At 43.2% G+C, this 13,539-nt stretch overlaps 1 protein-coding gene across 2 annotated transcripts in view; it reads right to left on the reverse strand.

The window, feature by feature from the left end:
• The window catches only part of LOC139407163 (calcipressin-2-like), a 120,254-nt gene that overhangs the window by 45,933 nt on the left and 60,782 nt on the right, over positions 1-13,539 (reverse strand). Inside the window, exon 1 of one of the 2 annotated variants that reach the window (XM_071150672.1) lies at positions 9,223-9,804. The exons of the other annotated variant lie outside the window; for it this stretch is intronic. Within the exon in view, the coding sequence (XP_071006773.1) occupies positions 9,223-9,309 (87 nt within the window). The 5' untranslated portion in view covers positions 9,310-9,804. Of the gene's footprint in view, positions 1-9,222; positions 9,805-13,539 lie in introns of those variants that run through there. 2 annotated transcript variants of the gene reach the window in all.

Genomic DNA, 13,539 nt, shown 5'->3' on the forward strand with positions numbered 1-13,539 from the left:
CAATTCTTAAATAGGCTACAGGATTGTATCAAACATTAATTTGTTCATGTCATTACACAGCATACGAGTCATTCATGATTTGAAATGAAATCAAGCATTTTAGTTTTAAAATAAAATCACAAAGTGACCCTTGAATAATTAGCGTAAACAATAATAAATTGTTCCATTTCGGAAACTGTATTTATTCATTGCTATAATAAAGGCTTTACCATTTTGTTTTTACCACAGACTCTCTGGTACGCTTATAATTTATTTTGTGTTGTTTACATTGTTCCAAACATCAGAAAAATTATATTGTAATTTAATAGCACCTGTTTGGAACACATAATTGACAAATGTATTCCACACATCTGACTTCCCCTTTACCTCCGGAGCAACCAGTAAACATTCCTCGTTTCAAGTTTGTCACTTCCTCTGCATCTATTTTGCTGTCACATGTGTTACAGTGTTCAGAGTTTGTTAAAACCAGTTTATTGATGTGATTATGATATGCTATAGGTCAGGCCCTATGGGTCACGTGTATGCGATGCATAGGCTACATGTGTCATGTAAAGCCTCATGTCCACCAGATGTGTCAAACTCTTTGTGTTCCGATAGAAGTCATTCATTGTCAATGGAGCAGTCAGCAAATCTGTTTTGGGGATGTTGCACTAGGTTGCAGTGCATTCTGTGGAATATTTTCCACTTGTGCGTTGCTTTACCGTGCAGTGGTACAAACGGAAGTTCATAAACAGTCAAGCCAGTTAGTTAGCTAGCGATCTAACTACAAAGCTACCCATTTTGCTAGATAGCTTAGCTAAGAAATTGCCAGCACCTAGCTTCCACTTTCCAGCTAATTATTTCACATTCAACTGACCAGGTAATCCAATCGTATTGGCGATGTGTCTTCATGCAGCATTTTTAGCATGGAGGTCCCGGTAGCAATGGGTGCTTTGGTCGAACACGGCAGGGAACCCAGAGACAGCGAAAATAACCTTCTCCGTGCTGCAAACCTTTCTGCAGCCGTGCAAAGCACATGTGCATCAGGTACGGAAAAAAAGGACTAGACATCCATGAAATAAAACAAACAGCAAAACTCATGCACATTTGGTGGACATACAGCGTAAAGAGGGCAAGGGTTGGGGGAATAGGGAATGTTTTCCTAAACAAATGAGTGAATTCGGTAAACATAACTATTCAGTCCGAAGTGGCGGTAATTATGTTTCAGCTTCAGCAACACGGACAGCGTGGTAAACACTGTTGATGCTTTGTGGTGGTCGCTGCAGCAGGGAGGAGAGGGAGACAATGGGTGCTAGTCAAACAGTCACTCCCTGTCATTTTTTGGAACACAGCTCAGTAAGTCTGAGACTGGCTCGGAACAATCAAATCAATTGCGGTCGGACTCCCTCTAGTCATTTGTGTCTTAATTATTTCATTAAACAGTGCGCTTAAAGCATCAGTCAAGCTCAGTGCATATAAATGTCCCTTTTTCAGGACCATGTCTTTCAAAGATAATTCGTAAAAATACAGATCTTCATTGTAAAGGGTTTAAACACTGTTTTCCATGCTTGTTCAATGAACCATAAACAATGAATGAACATGCACCTGTGGAACGGTCGTTAAGACACTAACAGCTTACAGACGGTAGGCAATTAAGGTCACAGTTCTGAAAACTTAGGACACTAAAAAGGCCTTTCTACTGACTTTGAAAAAGACCAAAATAAAGATGCCCAGGGTCCCTGCTCATCTGCGTGAACGTGCCTTAGGCATGCTGCAAGGAGGCATGAGGACTGCAGATGTGGCCAGGGCAATAAATTGCAATGTCCGTACTGTGAGACGCCTAAGACAGCGCTACAGGGAGACAGGACAGACAGCTGATCGTCCTCGCAGTGGCAGACCACGTGTAACAACACCTACACAGGATCGGTACATCCGAACAGCACACCTGCGGGACAGGTACAGGATGGCAACAACAACTGCCCAACTGCCCACACAATCTCTACATCAGTGCTCAGACTGTCCGCAATAGGCTGAGAGAGGCAGGTCCTCACCAGACATCACCGGTAACAACGTTGCCTATGGGCACAAACCCACCATCGCTGGACCAGACAGGACTGGCAACAAGTGCTCTTCACTGACGAGTCGCAGTTTTGTCTCACCAGGGGTGATGGTTAGAATTGCGTTTATCATAGAAGGAATTAGCGTTACACCAAGGCCTGTACTCTGGAGCAGGATCGATTTGAAGGTGGAGGGTCCGTCATGGTCTGGGGCGATGTGTCACAGCATCATCGGACTGAGCTTGTTGTCATTGCAGGCAATCTCAACGCTGTGCATTACAGGGAAGACATCCTCCTCCCTATTGTGGTACCCTTCTTGCAGGCTCATCCTGACATGATCCTCCAGCATGACAATGCCACCAGCAATACTGCTCATTCTGTGCATGATTTCCTGCAAGACAGGAATGTCAGTGTTCTGCCATGGCCAGCGAAGAGCCCAGATCTCAATTCCATTGAGCACGTCTGGGACCTGTTGGATCGGAGGTTGAGGGCTAGGGCCATTCCCCCTAGAAATGTCCAGGAACTTGCAGATGCCTTGGTGGAAGAGTGGGGTAACATCTCACAGCAAGAACTGTCAAATCTGGTGCAGTCCACGAGGAGGAGATGCACTACAGTACTTAATGCAGCTGGTGGCCACACCAGATACTGACTGTTACTTTTAATTTTGACCCCCACTTTGTTCAGGGACACATTATTCCATTTATGTTAGTCACGTGTCTGTGGAACTTGTTCAGTTTCTTTTTTATCTGAGTTATTTGATTTGTCTGAGACAAGGTAATAATCTGTCCTTCTGTCCCTGAGCAAGGCAGTTGACCCAATGTTCCCTGGGTGCCGAACACTTGGATGTGTTTGTAATAACAAGTGCACAATACCCCCAGCACAAAAGCCGAAATAACAAAGCACATGTACTGACAGACCAACAGACATGGGAACAATAACCGACCAGCCAATGGTGAACAGACGTCACATACTGTATATACAATTACTAATCTGGAATTTGGAATCAGGTGTGTGTAATGAGACAGTTCGGTGATGCCTAGAGGCCGGTGATGTAGACCTCTGGAATTGTTGCACAGAATGAGCAATACGGAATACGTGACACAACCTAGTGTACTGTATATTCAAAAAGAGACCAAAATCAAAAGTATTCTTCATTCACTGACTGAATTGGAATTATGTTGAATGCACCTCTTGGCATCATAGGAATAGTTTGATCAAGAGAGGAACAAACAGAAATGGTGACATCCTCATAAACATGTTGTTAAATCAGACAGTTCTACCCTGCCAGTGAACCTGACCTGCGCTCCAACCCGAATCTACACAGTTATTAACCCAAATCCCTGCCATGACATGACCTCACATACCGTCATAAGTTTCCACAGCAATTACTTCAGTAATGATAGCATTTACTGTTAGGAATATAGTGTTTGTGCTCATTCACCCACAGTACAGTATCCCAAACAACACACCAATAAACACCAGCCTGAAAACACCATATATTGTTCAGGAGACAGTCACTTTAATCCAGTTATTTAAGGACAGTGTCAAAACAACTCATTATAAACATACACATGTAGGGGAGGGGAGAGAGGGAGGAAGGAAGGAGAGAAAGGGAGAACAATTAGGAAGAGGAGGGAGAGAGAGGTCATGGTCAACAACACCATCGACCAGTCACATGTCAGGCTGTAGAGTGTAAACATGCTCTTGTATACACATTTAAAAAATGCAAAACACAACCATAATCAAATCAAATCATCAAATCACATATTATTTGTCAAATGCGCCGAATACAACAACCTTACCGTGAAATGGTTACTTACAAGCCCTTAACCAACAATGCCGTTTTAAGAAAATATAGAGTTAAGGAAATATTTACTAAATAAACTAAAAAGTAATAAAAATCTAAATAAAAAGTAACACAATAAAATAACAATCATTGTATTTATCTAGGCAAGTCAGTTAAGAACAAATTCTTATTTACAATGACGGCCTACCCTGGCCAAATCTGGACGACGCTGGGCCAATTGTATGCCGCCCTTTGGGACTGCCAATTACGGCAAATGTGATGCAGCCTGGATTCGAACCAGAGACTGCAGTGATGCCTCTTGCACTGAGATGCAGTCCCTGAGATGCAGACCACGGCACCACTCGGGAGTCAGGGGGTACCGGTATACAGTAGCAGTAGTGTAAAAACAAAGGGGGGGTGTCAATGGTCAATGCAAATAGTCCATGTGGCCATTTGATTAATTATTCAGCAGTCTTATGGATTGGGGGTAGAAGCCGTCAGCAAGCTTAATGATGATGTTGGAGTCATGCTTGGCCATGCAGTCGTAGGTGAACAGGGAGTACAGGAGGGGACTAAGCATGCACCCCTGAGGAGCCCCTGTGATGAGGATCAGCGTGGCAGATGTGTTGTTGCCTACCCTTACCACCTGGGGGCGGCCCGTCAGGAACTCCAGGATGACAGTTGCAGAGGGAGGTGTTTAGTCTCAGGGTCCTTAGCTTAGTGATGAGCTTTGTGGGCACTGCGGTGTTGAATGCTGAGCTGTAGTCAATGAACAGCATTTTCACATAGGTGTTCCTTTAGTCCAGGTGGGAAAGGGCAGTGTGGAGTGTGATTGAGATTGCATCATCTGTGGATCTGTTGGGGCGGTATACAAATTGGAGTGGGTCTAGGGTTTCCGGGATGATGGTTTTGATGTGAGTCATGACCTGCCTTCATAGCTACCGACGTGAGGGTGAGGGTAGTAGTCATTTAGGCAGGTTACCTTTGCTTTCTTGGGCACAGGGACTATGGTGATCTGCTTGAAACATGTAGGTATTACAGACTCGGTCAGGGAGAGGTTGAAAATGTCAGTGAAGACACTTGCGCATGCTCTGAGTACACGTCCTGGAAATCCGTCTGGCCCTGTGGGCTTGTGAAAGTTGACCTGTTAAAAGGTCTTGCTCATATCGGCTACGGAGAGCGTGATCACACAGTCGTCTGGAACAGCTGGTGCGCTCATGCATGCTTCAGTGTTGCTTGTCTAGAAGTGAGCATAAAACGCATTTAGCCGATCAGGTAGGCTCGCGTCACTGGGCAGCTTACAGTCGTGGCCAAAAGTTTTGAGAATGAAACAAATATTAAGTCTGCTGCCTCAGTTGGTATGATGGCAATTTGCATATACTCCAGAATGTTATGAAGAGTGATCAGATGAATTGCAAATGTCATGCAAATGAACTGAATCCCCCAAAAACATTTCCACTGCATTTCAGCCCTGCCACAAAAGGACCAGCTGACATCATGTCAGTGATTCTCTCGTTAACACAGGTGTGAGTGTTGACGAGGACAAGGCTGGAGATCACTCTGTCATAGTGATTGAGTTCGAATAACAGACTGGAAGCTTTAAAAGGAAGGTGGTGCTTGGAATCATTGTTCTTCCTCTGTCAATCATGGTTACCTGCAAGGAAACACGTGCCATCATCATTGCTTTGCACAAAAAGAGCTTCACAGGCAAGGATATTGCTGCCAGTAAGATCGCACAGGACGCCCAAGAAAGTCCAGCAAGCGCCAAGACCGTCTCCTAAAGTTGATTCATATGCGGGGCACCACCAGTACAGAGCTTGCTCAGGAATGGCTGCAGGCATGTGTGAGTGGATCTGCACACACAGTGAGGTGAAGACTTTTGGAGGATGGCCTGGTGTCAAGAAGGGCAGCAAAGAAGCCACCTCTCTCCAGGAAAAACATCAGGGACAGACTGATATTCTGCAAAAGGTACAGGGATTGAACTGCTGAGGACTGGGGTAAAGTCATTTTCTCTGATGAATCCCCTTTCTGATTGTTTGGGGCATCCGGAAAAAAGCTTGTCCGGAGAAGACAAGGTGAGCGCTACCTTCAGTCCTGTGTCATGCCAACAGTAAAGCATCCTGAGACCATTCATGTGTGGGGTTGCTTCTCAGCCAAGGGAGTGGCCTCACTCATAATTTTGCCTAAGAACACAGCCATGAATAAAGAACGGTACCAACACATCCTCCGAGAGCAACTTCTCCCAACCATCCAGGAACTGTTTGGTGACGAACAATGCCTTTTCCAGCATGATGGAGCACCTTGCCATAAGGCAAAAGTGATAACTAAGTGGCTCGGGGAACAAAACATTGATATTTTGGGTCCATGGCCAGGAAACTCCCCAGACCTTAATCCCATTGAGAACTTGTGGTCAATCCTCAAGAGGCGGGTGGACAAACAAAAACCCAGAAATTCTGACAAACTCCAAGCATTGATTATGCAAGAATGGGCTGCCATCAGTCAGGATGTGGCCCAGAAGTTAATTGACAGCATTCCAGGGCGGATTGCAGAGATCTTGAAAAAGAAGGGTCAACATTGCAAATATTGACTCTTTGCATCAACTTCATGTAATTGTCAATAAAAGCCTTTGACACTTATGAAATGCTTGTAATTATACTTCAGTATTCCATAGTAACATCTGACAAAAATATCTAAAGACACTGAAGCAGCAAACTTTGTGGAAATGAATATTTGTGTCAAAACTTTTGGCCACGACTGTACATCACTCCATATTCATTTGTTTTTGTGGCAGCAGGAATATGGAAGCCTGGCAAAATGTATAATAACAAATGTATGTCTGTCTATCTGTCCCTCCATCAGTCTCTCTGTTCATCTGTCCATCTGACCAATCACCAAGTCTGAACATTAGCTATTCATTACACCTAGTGCCAGCCAAGCGTTAACCCTCACTCAAATCATAACCTCATCTCTTCTCTCACTGCCTCATCTTCTATCAGAGGATAGTCTAAATTCCAGAATCTTCTATATTCTAGAATGAAGATGGTGGAGAGGATGGCAGCCAGACCAGAGCAGCCAAGCAGTAGACAGTGATTAATTAAACATTAAACATGTGGATGTGATGGGAGGATTAATGATTACTCAGACTGATCCTCCTTTCCTATTTTTGGGTCAATGCACTGTAATCCAATAACTGCAGTCTGTTGTTTTTTTCACCCAGATTTGGTACATGGAATCTTAACATTTCATCCCCATTTTCACAGAATTAATTTGTTCACCCAGAGACCCAAGTATGTGAGCTGTGTGTAGATAATGTAGATTTGTGCGAGGCTGTGTGTAGTGTAGTTAGATCTCTGTTAGTGTGTGTGTGTGTGTGTGTGTGAGTTCGGGCTCCCCAGTGAGATTCAGTCTGTCCAAGGTGTGATGCATTGGAGCAGCACATCAGGGGGGTTTTATGAATGGATTGTGAGTGTGGTGCGATGACGTACGCTCCACTTACAGACACGTGTTTGTGTTTGCGTCTTATGCAAGTAAATGATGAACAGTTGAGAAAAAGGAGAACAAAGCTGCAGCATCTTGCAGTGCAATCCAACACACTTCATCCTAAAACCATCATTTTCCCGACACATATCGAATCAAAGTAATAGTAAAAAGGCTGATGTGTTAGATCAGGGATTGGCAACTTTGATGGGGGTGGGGGCCACAAAAAAAAACACAAAAAACAGAACTCATCCCGAGGGGCCGCAATGGCTCGTGTAAAATATTTTAACGGCCGACCTTGTGACAGTGAAGAGAAAAAAATAGTTTCAAAGTAAATTTACTGCAATTCTACACATTTTGCCATGTTAGAGAAGATTTAGCAATTTTATAACTAATTTCATACAATTCTACGAATTTTGCCATGTTGGCAGTTTTTATTATGATAACTGAGGATCAATTACCATGGTCAGATAGCTGGTCACTAGACTAACTTACCAATCAAAAAAACAAACACTGACGTGCTAACCGAGTGACTGCTGATGCACAACCAGATTTCGAAATGTCACCTTGTGTATTCTATTATTCTAACTCTCAACAGTAAGGAGACCCCGACTGAGTTCCCTGTGTTAGAAGTCAAATTAAAACCGACTTCATACAGTGCATTCAGACAATACTATATATGTATAATATGTCAAAGCTTTGTTGTGCACACACTCCCCTCCATATGCTAGCGTACCTGTAGACTTCCATTCATTGCGTTAACATTGGCTTGTGGAAATACCTCTAACTTCCTTCATACTTTACTTAAAAAAAAATGTTTTAACCTTGATTTAATTACACAAGTCAGTTAAGAGCAAATGCTTATTTACAATGACAGCCTACCCTGGCCAAACCCAGACGATGCTGGGCCAATTGTGCGCCGCCCTATGGGACTCCCGATCACGGCCAGTTGTGATAGAACCCGGGATCGAACCTGGGTCTGTAGCGACACCTCTAGCACTGCAATGCAGTGACATAGACTGCTGCGCCACTCGGGAGACATAAAAAGTAGACATATAAAAATGGCCCAAATATCGCAGTATGCCTTTAAAGTATTTGGGCTAATTTACTTATAGTGTATCAATGTAGACAAAAGTTAAGTATTTGGTCCCATATTCTGTATGCATTCTATATGTACTCATCACAACCAAAACAAACTGCAAATACATCAAACCAGTTTGTAGAGTCACAAGCTTGATGTTGTCATTGCGTGCTATGAATATGGGATCAATACTACTTTACATTGACATGGTGTCTTATCTTCTAGCCGTCTGGTGATGGGACAAAACAATAGTACTGTACAACACTGTCTTAGACACAACCTGAGAGTAGTTTTACAGCAGTCTTAGACTTAAAGCACAAAAGTCTGCATACAGATGAGTACATACAGAATGTATACAGCTGATTACATACAGGATGCATACAGCTGAGTACATACAGAATGCATACAGATGAATACATACAGAATGCATACAGATGAATACATACAGAATGCATACAGATGAGTACATACAGAATGCATACAGCTGAGTACATACATAATGCATACAGCTGAGTACATACAGAATGCATACAGTTGAGTAGATACAGAATGCATACAGATGAGTACATACAGAATGCATACAGCTGAGTACATACAAAATGCATACAGATGAATACATACAGAATGCATACAGATGAGTACATACAGAATGCATACAGCTGAGTACATACAGAACGCATAAAGATGAGTACATACAGAATGCATACAGCTGAATATAGTTTTTTAAGAAGCCTAGACAAACCCATAGAACACAAACTCAAATTCTAAACCTGTCTTCTGAAGTGTGTGTGAAGTATGTGCTGTGCTGCCTTCTAAGAGTGTGTATGTGTATTTTGTCCTACCTTGACCTCCTGACTGGTGAACACCTCAACGTCCACCACACAGGCGATGAGGACAGAGATATCACAGTCTAGGCTTCGTGAAGGCATTCTCACTCCTCTCTGCACCGTTCAGACAGATAAAAAAAACTGCTGGAATCTACTGCTCGCTTTACAAAGGACAGCTGGTCCGGAGCACCTGTGTGTGTGTTTTCGCCGGTGTGTTTGTGTGAGAGTGTGTTGTGCTCTGAAGAGCCCACTGTGTAGTAGTCTCTAGCAGTGAGGCAGGCTGGGTGTTACTCTGGGCTGGCTGGGGAAGCAGAGACGCCGAGGGAGAAGTCAGCCCACTAGCCTCCCCTCCCCTCGCTCCCTCTTCCAGTTATGACATCACTGCCCCCCAAACACACACTCTCGCTCACATACACAAAATGTCAAAAAAGGCAGATATTCTTTTCACGCTGAGTACGGCTTGTCTCTCTCATCCTGAACTAGTGGGGCAATGCAGTGACGCAAATAGAAAATGATGAGGTGCCAAAACTGTTTGTCTAACTGAACAACACAGACAGACAGCGTTTTGTCCGAGGCGTGAATCACACCGCTGCAGACTCTGATTTGGGAAGCTTGTTACAGAGACGCAGTCACACAGTTAATATGACAGACGTATTACTGCTATGGAACTGAGCTATCAGGCGTCTGATGAAACCCTGCACGTTGTCACTGATTTACATTCCACACCATGCTCCCTAAAATCAAGAGACACACAGGGCTCTGGGAAAGGATTCAAATAACATTCTGCAGTATGATCGTTGGATCATATCAGTGGTACCCCGTGGTGTAAAGTTGCGTGTAAACATACTTTGAAGTACTACTTAAGTAGTTTTGGGGGGTGTCTGTAGTTGACTTTACCATTCCTATTTGACAGCTTTTACTTTTACTCCACTACATTCCTAACGAAAATATAGTGCTTTCAGAAAGTATTCATACCCCTTCATTTATTCCACAATTTGTTGTTACAGCCTGAATTCAAAATGGATGAGATATTATTTTTTATCACCCATCTACACACAATACCCCATAATGACAAAGTGAAAACATGTTTTTAGAAATGTTTGCAAATGCATTGAAAATGAAATACAGAAATACCTAATTTACATAAGTATTCACACCCCTGAGTCCATAATTTGTAGATGCACCTTTGGCAGGATTACAGCTGTGAGTCTTTCTGGGTAAGTCTCTAAGAGCTTTCCACACCTGGATTGTGCAACATTTGGCCATTATTCTTTAAAAATGATTCAAGCTCCGTCAAATTGGTTGTTTATCATTTCTAGACAATCATTTTCAGGTCTTGACATACATTTTGAAGTACATTTTGACATTGCCATAACAAACGGTTGAATAGTTATTGACTCAAGATGTTTCAGCTTTTCATTTTTAATTCATTTGTAAAAAATGTAAAAAACATAATTCCACTTTGACGTTACGGGGTATTGTGTGTATGCCAGTGACACAAAATCGACATTTAATCAAGTCAAGGGATGTGAATACTTTCTGAAGGCACTGTATGTACGTTTTACTCCCATACATTTTCCCTGACACTCAAAAGTACTCGTTGCATTTTGAATGCTCAACCAAACTTACTACATTTGCACACACTGTATATAGATTTTTTTCTATTGTGTTATTGACTGTACGTTTGTTTATGTGTAACTCTGTGTTGTTGTTTTTGTCGCACGGCTTTGCTTTATCTTGGCCAGGTCGCAGTTGTAAATGAGAACTTGTTCTCAACTGGCCTACCTGGTTAAATAAAGGTGAAATATATATATATATTTTTAAATATGGTCCAATTCACTCACCTATCCATATAACGCGTTGTCATCCCTACTGCCTCTGATCTGGCGGACTTACTAAACACAAATACTGCGTTTGTGATGTCTGAGTGTTGGAGTTTGCCCCTAGCTGTCGGTAAAAAAAAATTTGGGGGGGGGTGCCTGGTTTGCTTAATATAAGGAATTGTATGTATAGTATTTACTTGTATTTAAGTATATTTTAAACCAGATACTTTTATACTTTTACTCAATTAGTATTTTACTGGGTGACTTTCACTTTTACTTACATTTTCTATTAAGGATGAAATGATGAGGAATAATGCATGGCTCTAATGCTGACGTTATTTCACAGGGGTGCTTTTGTGTTCATACTGTATCACATCTCCTCCTCTTGGTCCTAGTATCTGAGCCACCCAGTGGTCAAACGCGGCTATTTGTCCATTGTTAACAACAGAGGCTTCATGGAATACAGCCAACTCATTTATCTCCATGGAATACACATAGATATGACTAGTACTTATCTCTATGGGAATACATACAATGACCAGAACACCAGTCAAGCTGAGGCAAAGGGCAGTTTATTACATGGAGGTTACATGGAGATATTGTGTGACTGTATACTAACCAGGTACACTTTAGGGTAGAATGTGTTTGCCTCTCTCCTCTCCATCTCTCCTTCTTATTTCACTGCTCTATCTCTCACCCCCTTTCTCTCTCCTCTCTCCCTCTCTCACATTCATGTGTATTGACAGAACCATCCTGCAGCATTATATCGTCCTTTCGTAATGGAAAAGCAGCCTCCGACACCCCCCCGACCACACACGCACACACACGTTTGTTTTACTATTACTGTGGTGACCAAACAATTGATTCCCATTGAAAATCCTACTTTCCCTAACCCCTAAACCTAACCCTTAATTTAGCCCTAAACGTAATACGAAAACCCTATCCTTAACTCCTAACCCTAATTGTAACCCTGAGCCTAAACCTAACCCCTAAGCCTAAAATAGCCTTTTTCCTTGTGGGGACCAGCAAAATGTCCCCACTTGTTTGAATTTAGCTAGTTTTACTATCCTTGTGGGGACTCCTGGTCCCTGGGTCATGTGTGGTATAGCTGTGGACCTGTTAGGTGTGTGTAGTGTTGAGTGAAGATAAAGTTAGATAAAGTTGTGTAAACAAAGACCACAGTAACCTTCCTGGCAGGCTGACAGACAGATAGGGGATGAGGAGAGGCATGTGGACCAAGGTGTACGTGCAGGCCAAGGGGTAGCAGGAGGGAGAAACGTGGCTCCAGTAGGGTTGGACTGATGTTTTTTTCATACTTTTACAGTGTTAGTTCCATCAGCTGCACAATATGAAATAAAACACAGGAAACATATAATTCTGACTGTACTGGGCCTTTAAAGAAACCTGTAAGATTCTGCTGACTAACCACAGGCTTGGTATGACTGACTAACCGCGGGCTTGGTATGACTGACTAACCACGGGCTTGGTATGACTGACTAACCACGGGCTTGGTATGACTGACTAACCACGGGGTTGGTATGACTGACTAACCACGGGCTTGGTATGACTGACTAACCACGGGCTTGGTATGACTGACTAACCACAGGCTTGGTATGACTGACTAACCACGGGGTTGGTATGACTGACTAACCACGGGCTTGGTATGACTGACTAACCACAGGCTTGGTATGACTGACTAACCACGGGCTTGGTATGACTGACTAACCACAGGCTTGGTATGACTGACTAACCACAGGGTTGGTATGACTGACTAACCACGGGGTTGGTATGACTGACTAACCATGGGCTTGGTATGACTGACTAACCACTGGCTTGGTATGACTGACTAACCACGGGCTTGGTATGACTGACTAACCACGGGCTTGGTATGACTGACTAACCACGGGCTTGGTATGGACTAACCACGGGGTTGGTACTGACTAACCACCGGCTTGGTATGACTGACTAACCACAGGCTTGGTATGACTGACTAACCACGGGCTTGGTATGACTGACTAACCACAGGCTTGGTATGACTGACTAACCACGGGGTTGGTATGACTGACTAACCACGGGGTTGGTATGACTGACTAACCATGGGCTTGGTATGACTGACTAACCACTGGCTTGGTATGACTGACTAACCACTGGCTTGGTATGACTGACTAACCACGGGCTTGGTATGACTGACTAACCATGGGCTTGGTATGACTGACTAACCACTGGCTTGGTATGACTGACTAACCACGGGGTTCGTATGACTGACTAACCATGGGCTTGGTATGACTGACTAACCACTGGCTTGGTATGATTGAAGAATGTAGCAGGTGTTAAACCTGGGCTTTGCTACACAGAAAACAGCAGTTGACTACTCCATTGTCGACACCTACATCAATATCTTTGAAATGAGCTTTCAAAACAACTAAATCAGTTTTCTTTTATCATATTTTGCACCAGAGTGAGGCTCTCTCCACGAGCCTACCTATTGTTCCTGCAGTGAGGAGGATTC

Source organism: Oncorhynchus clarkii, chromosome 4, assembly GCF_045791955.1.
Source record: "Oncorhynchus clarkii lewisi isolate Uvic-CL-2024 chromosome 4, UVic_Ocla_1.0, whole genome shotgun sequence".
In the NCBI taxonomy this organism is placed as follows: Eukaryota; Metazoa; Chordata; class Actinopteri; order Salmoniformes; family Salmonidae; genus Oncorhynchus; species Oncorhynchus clarkii.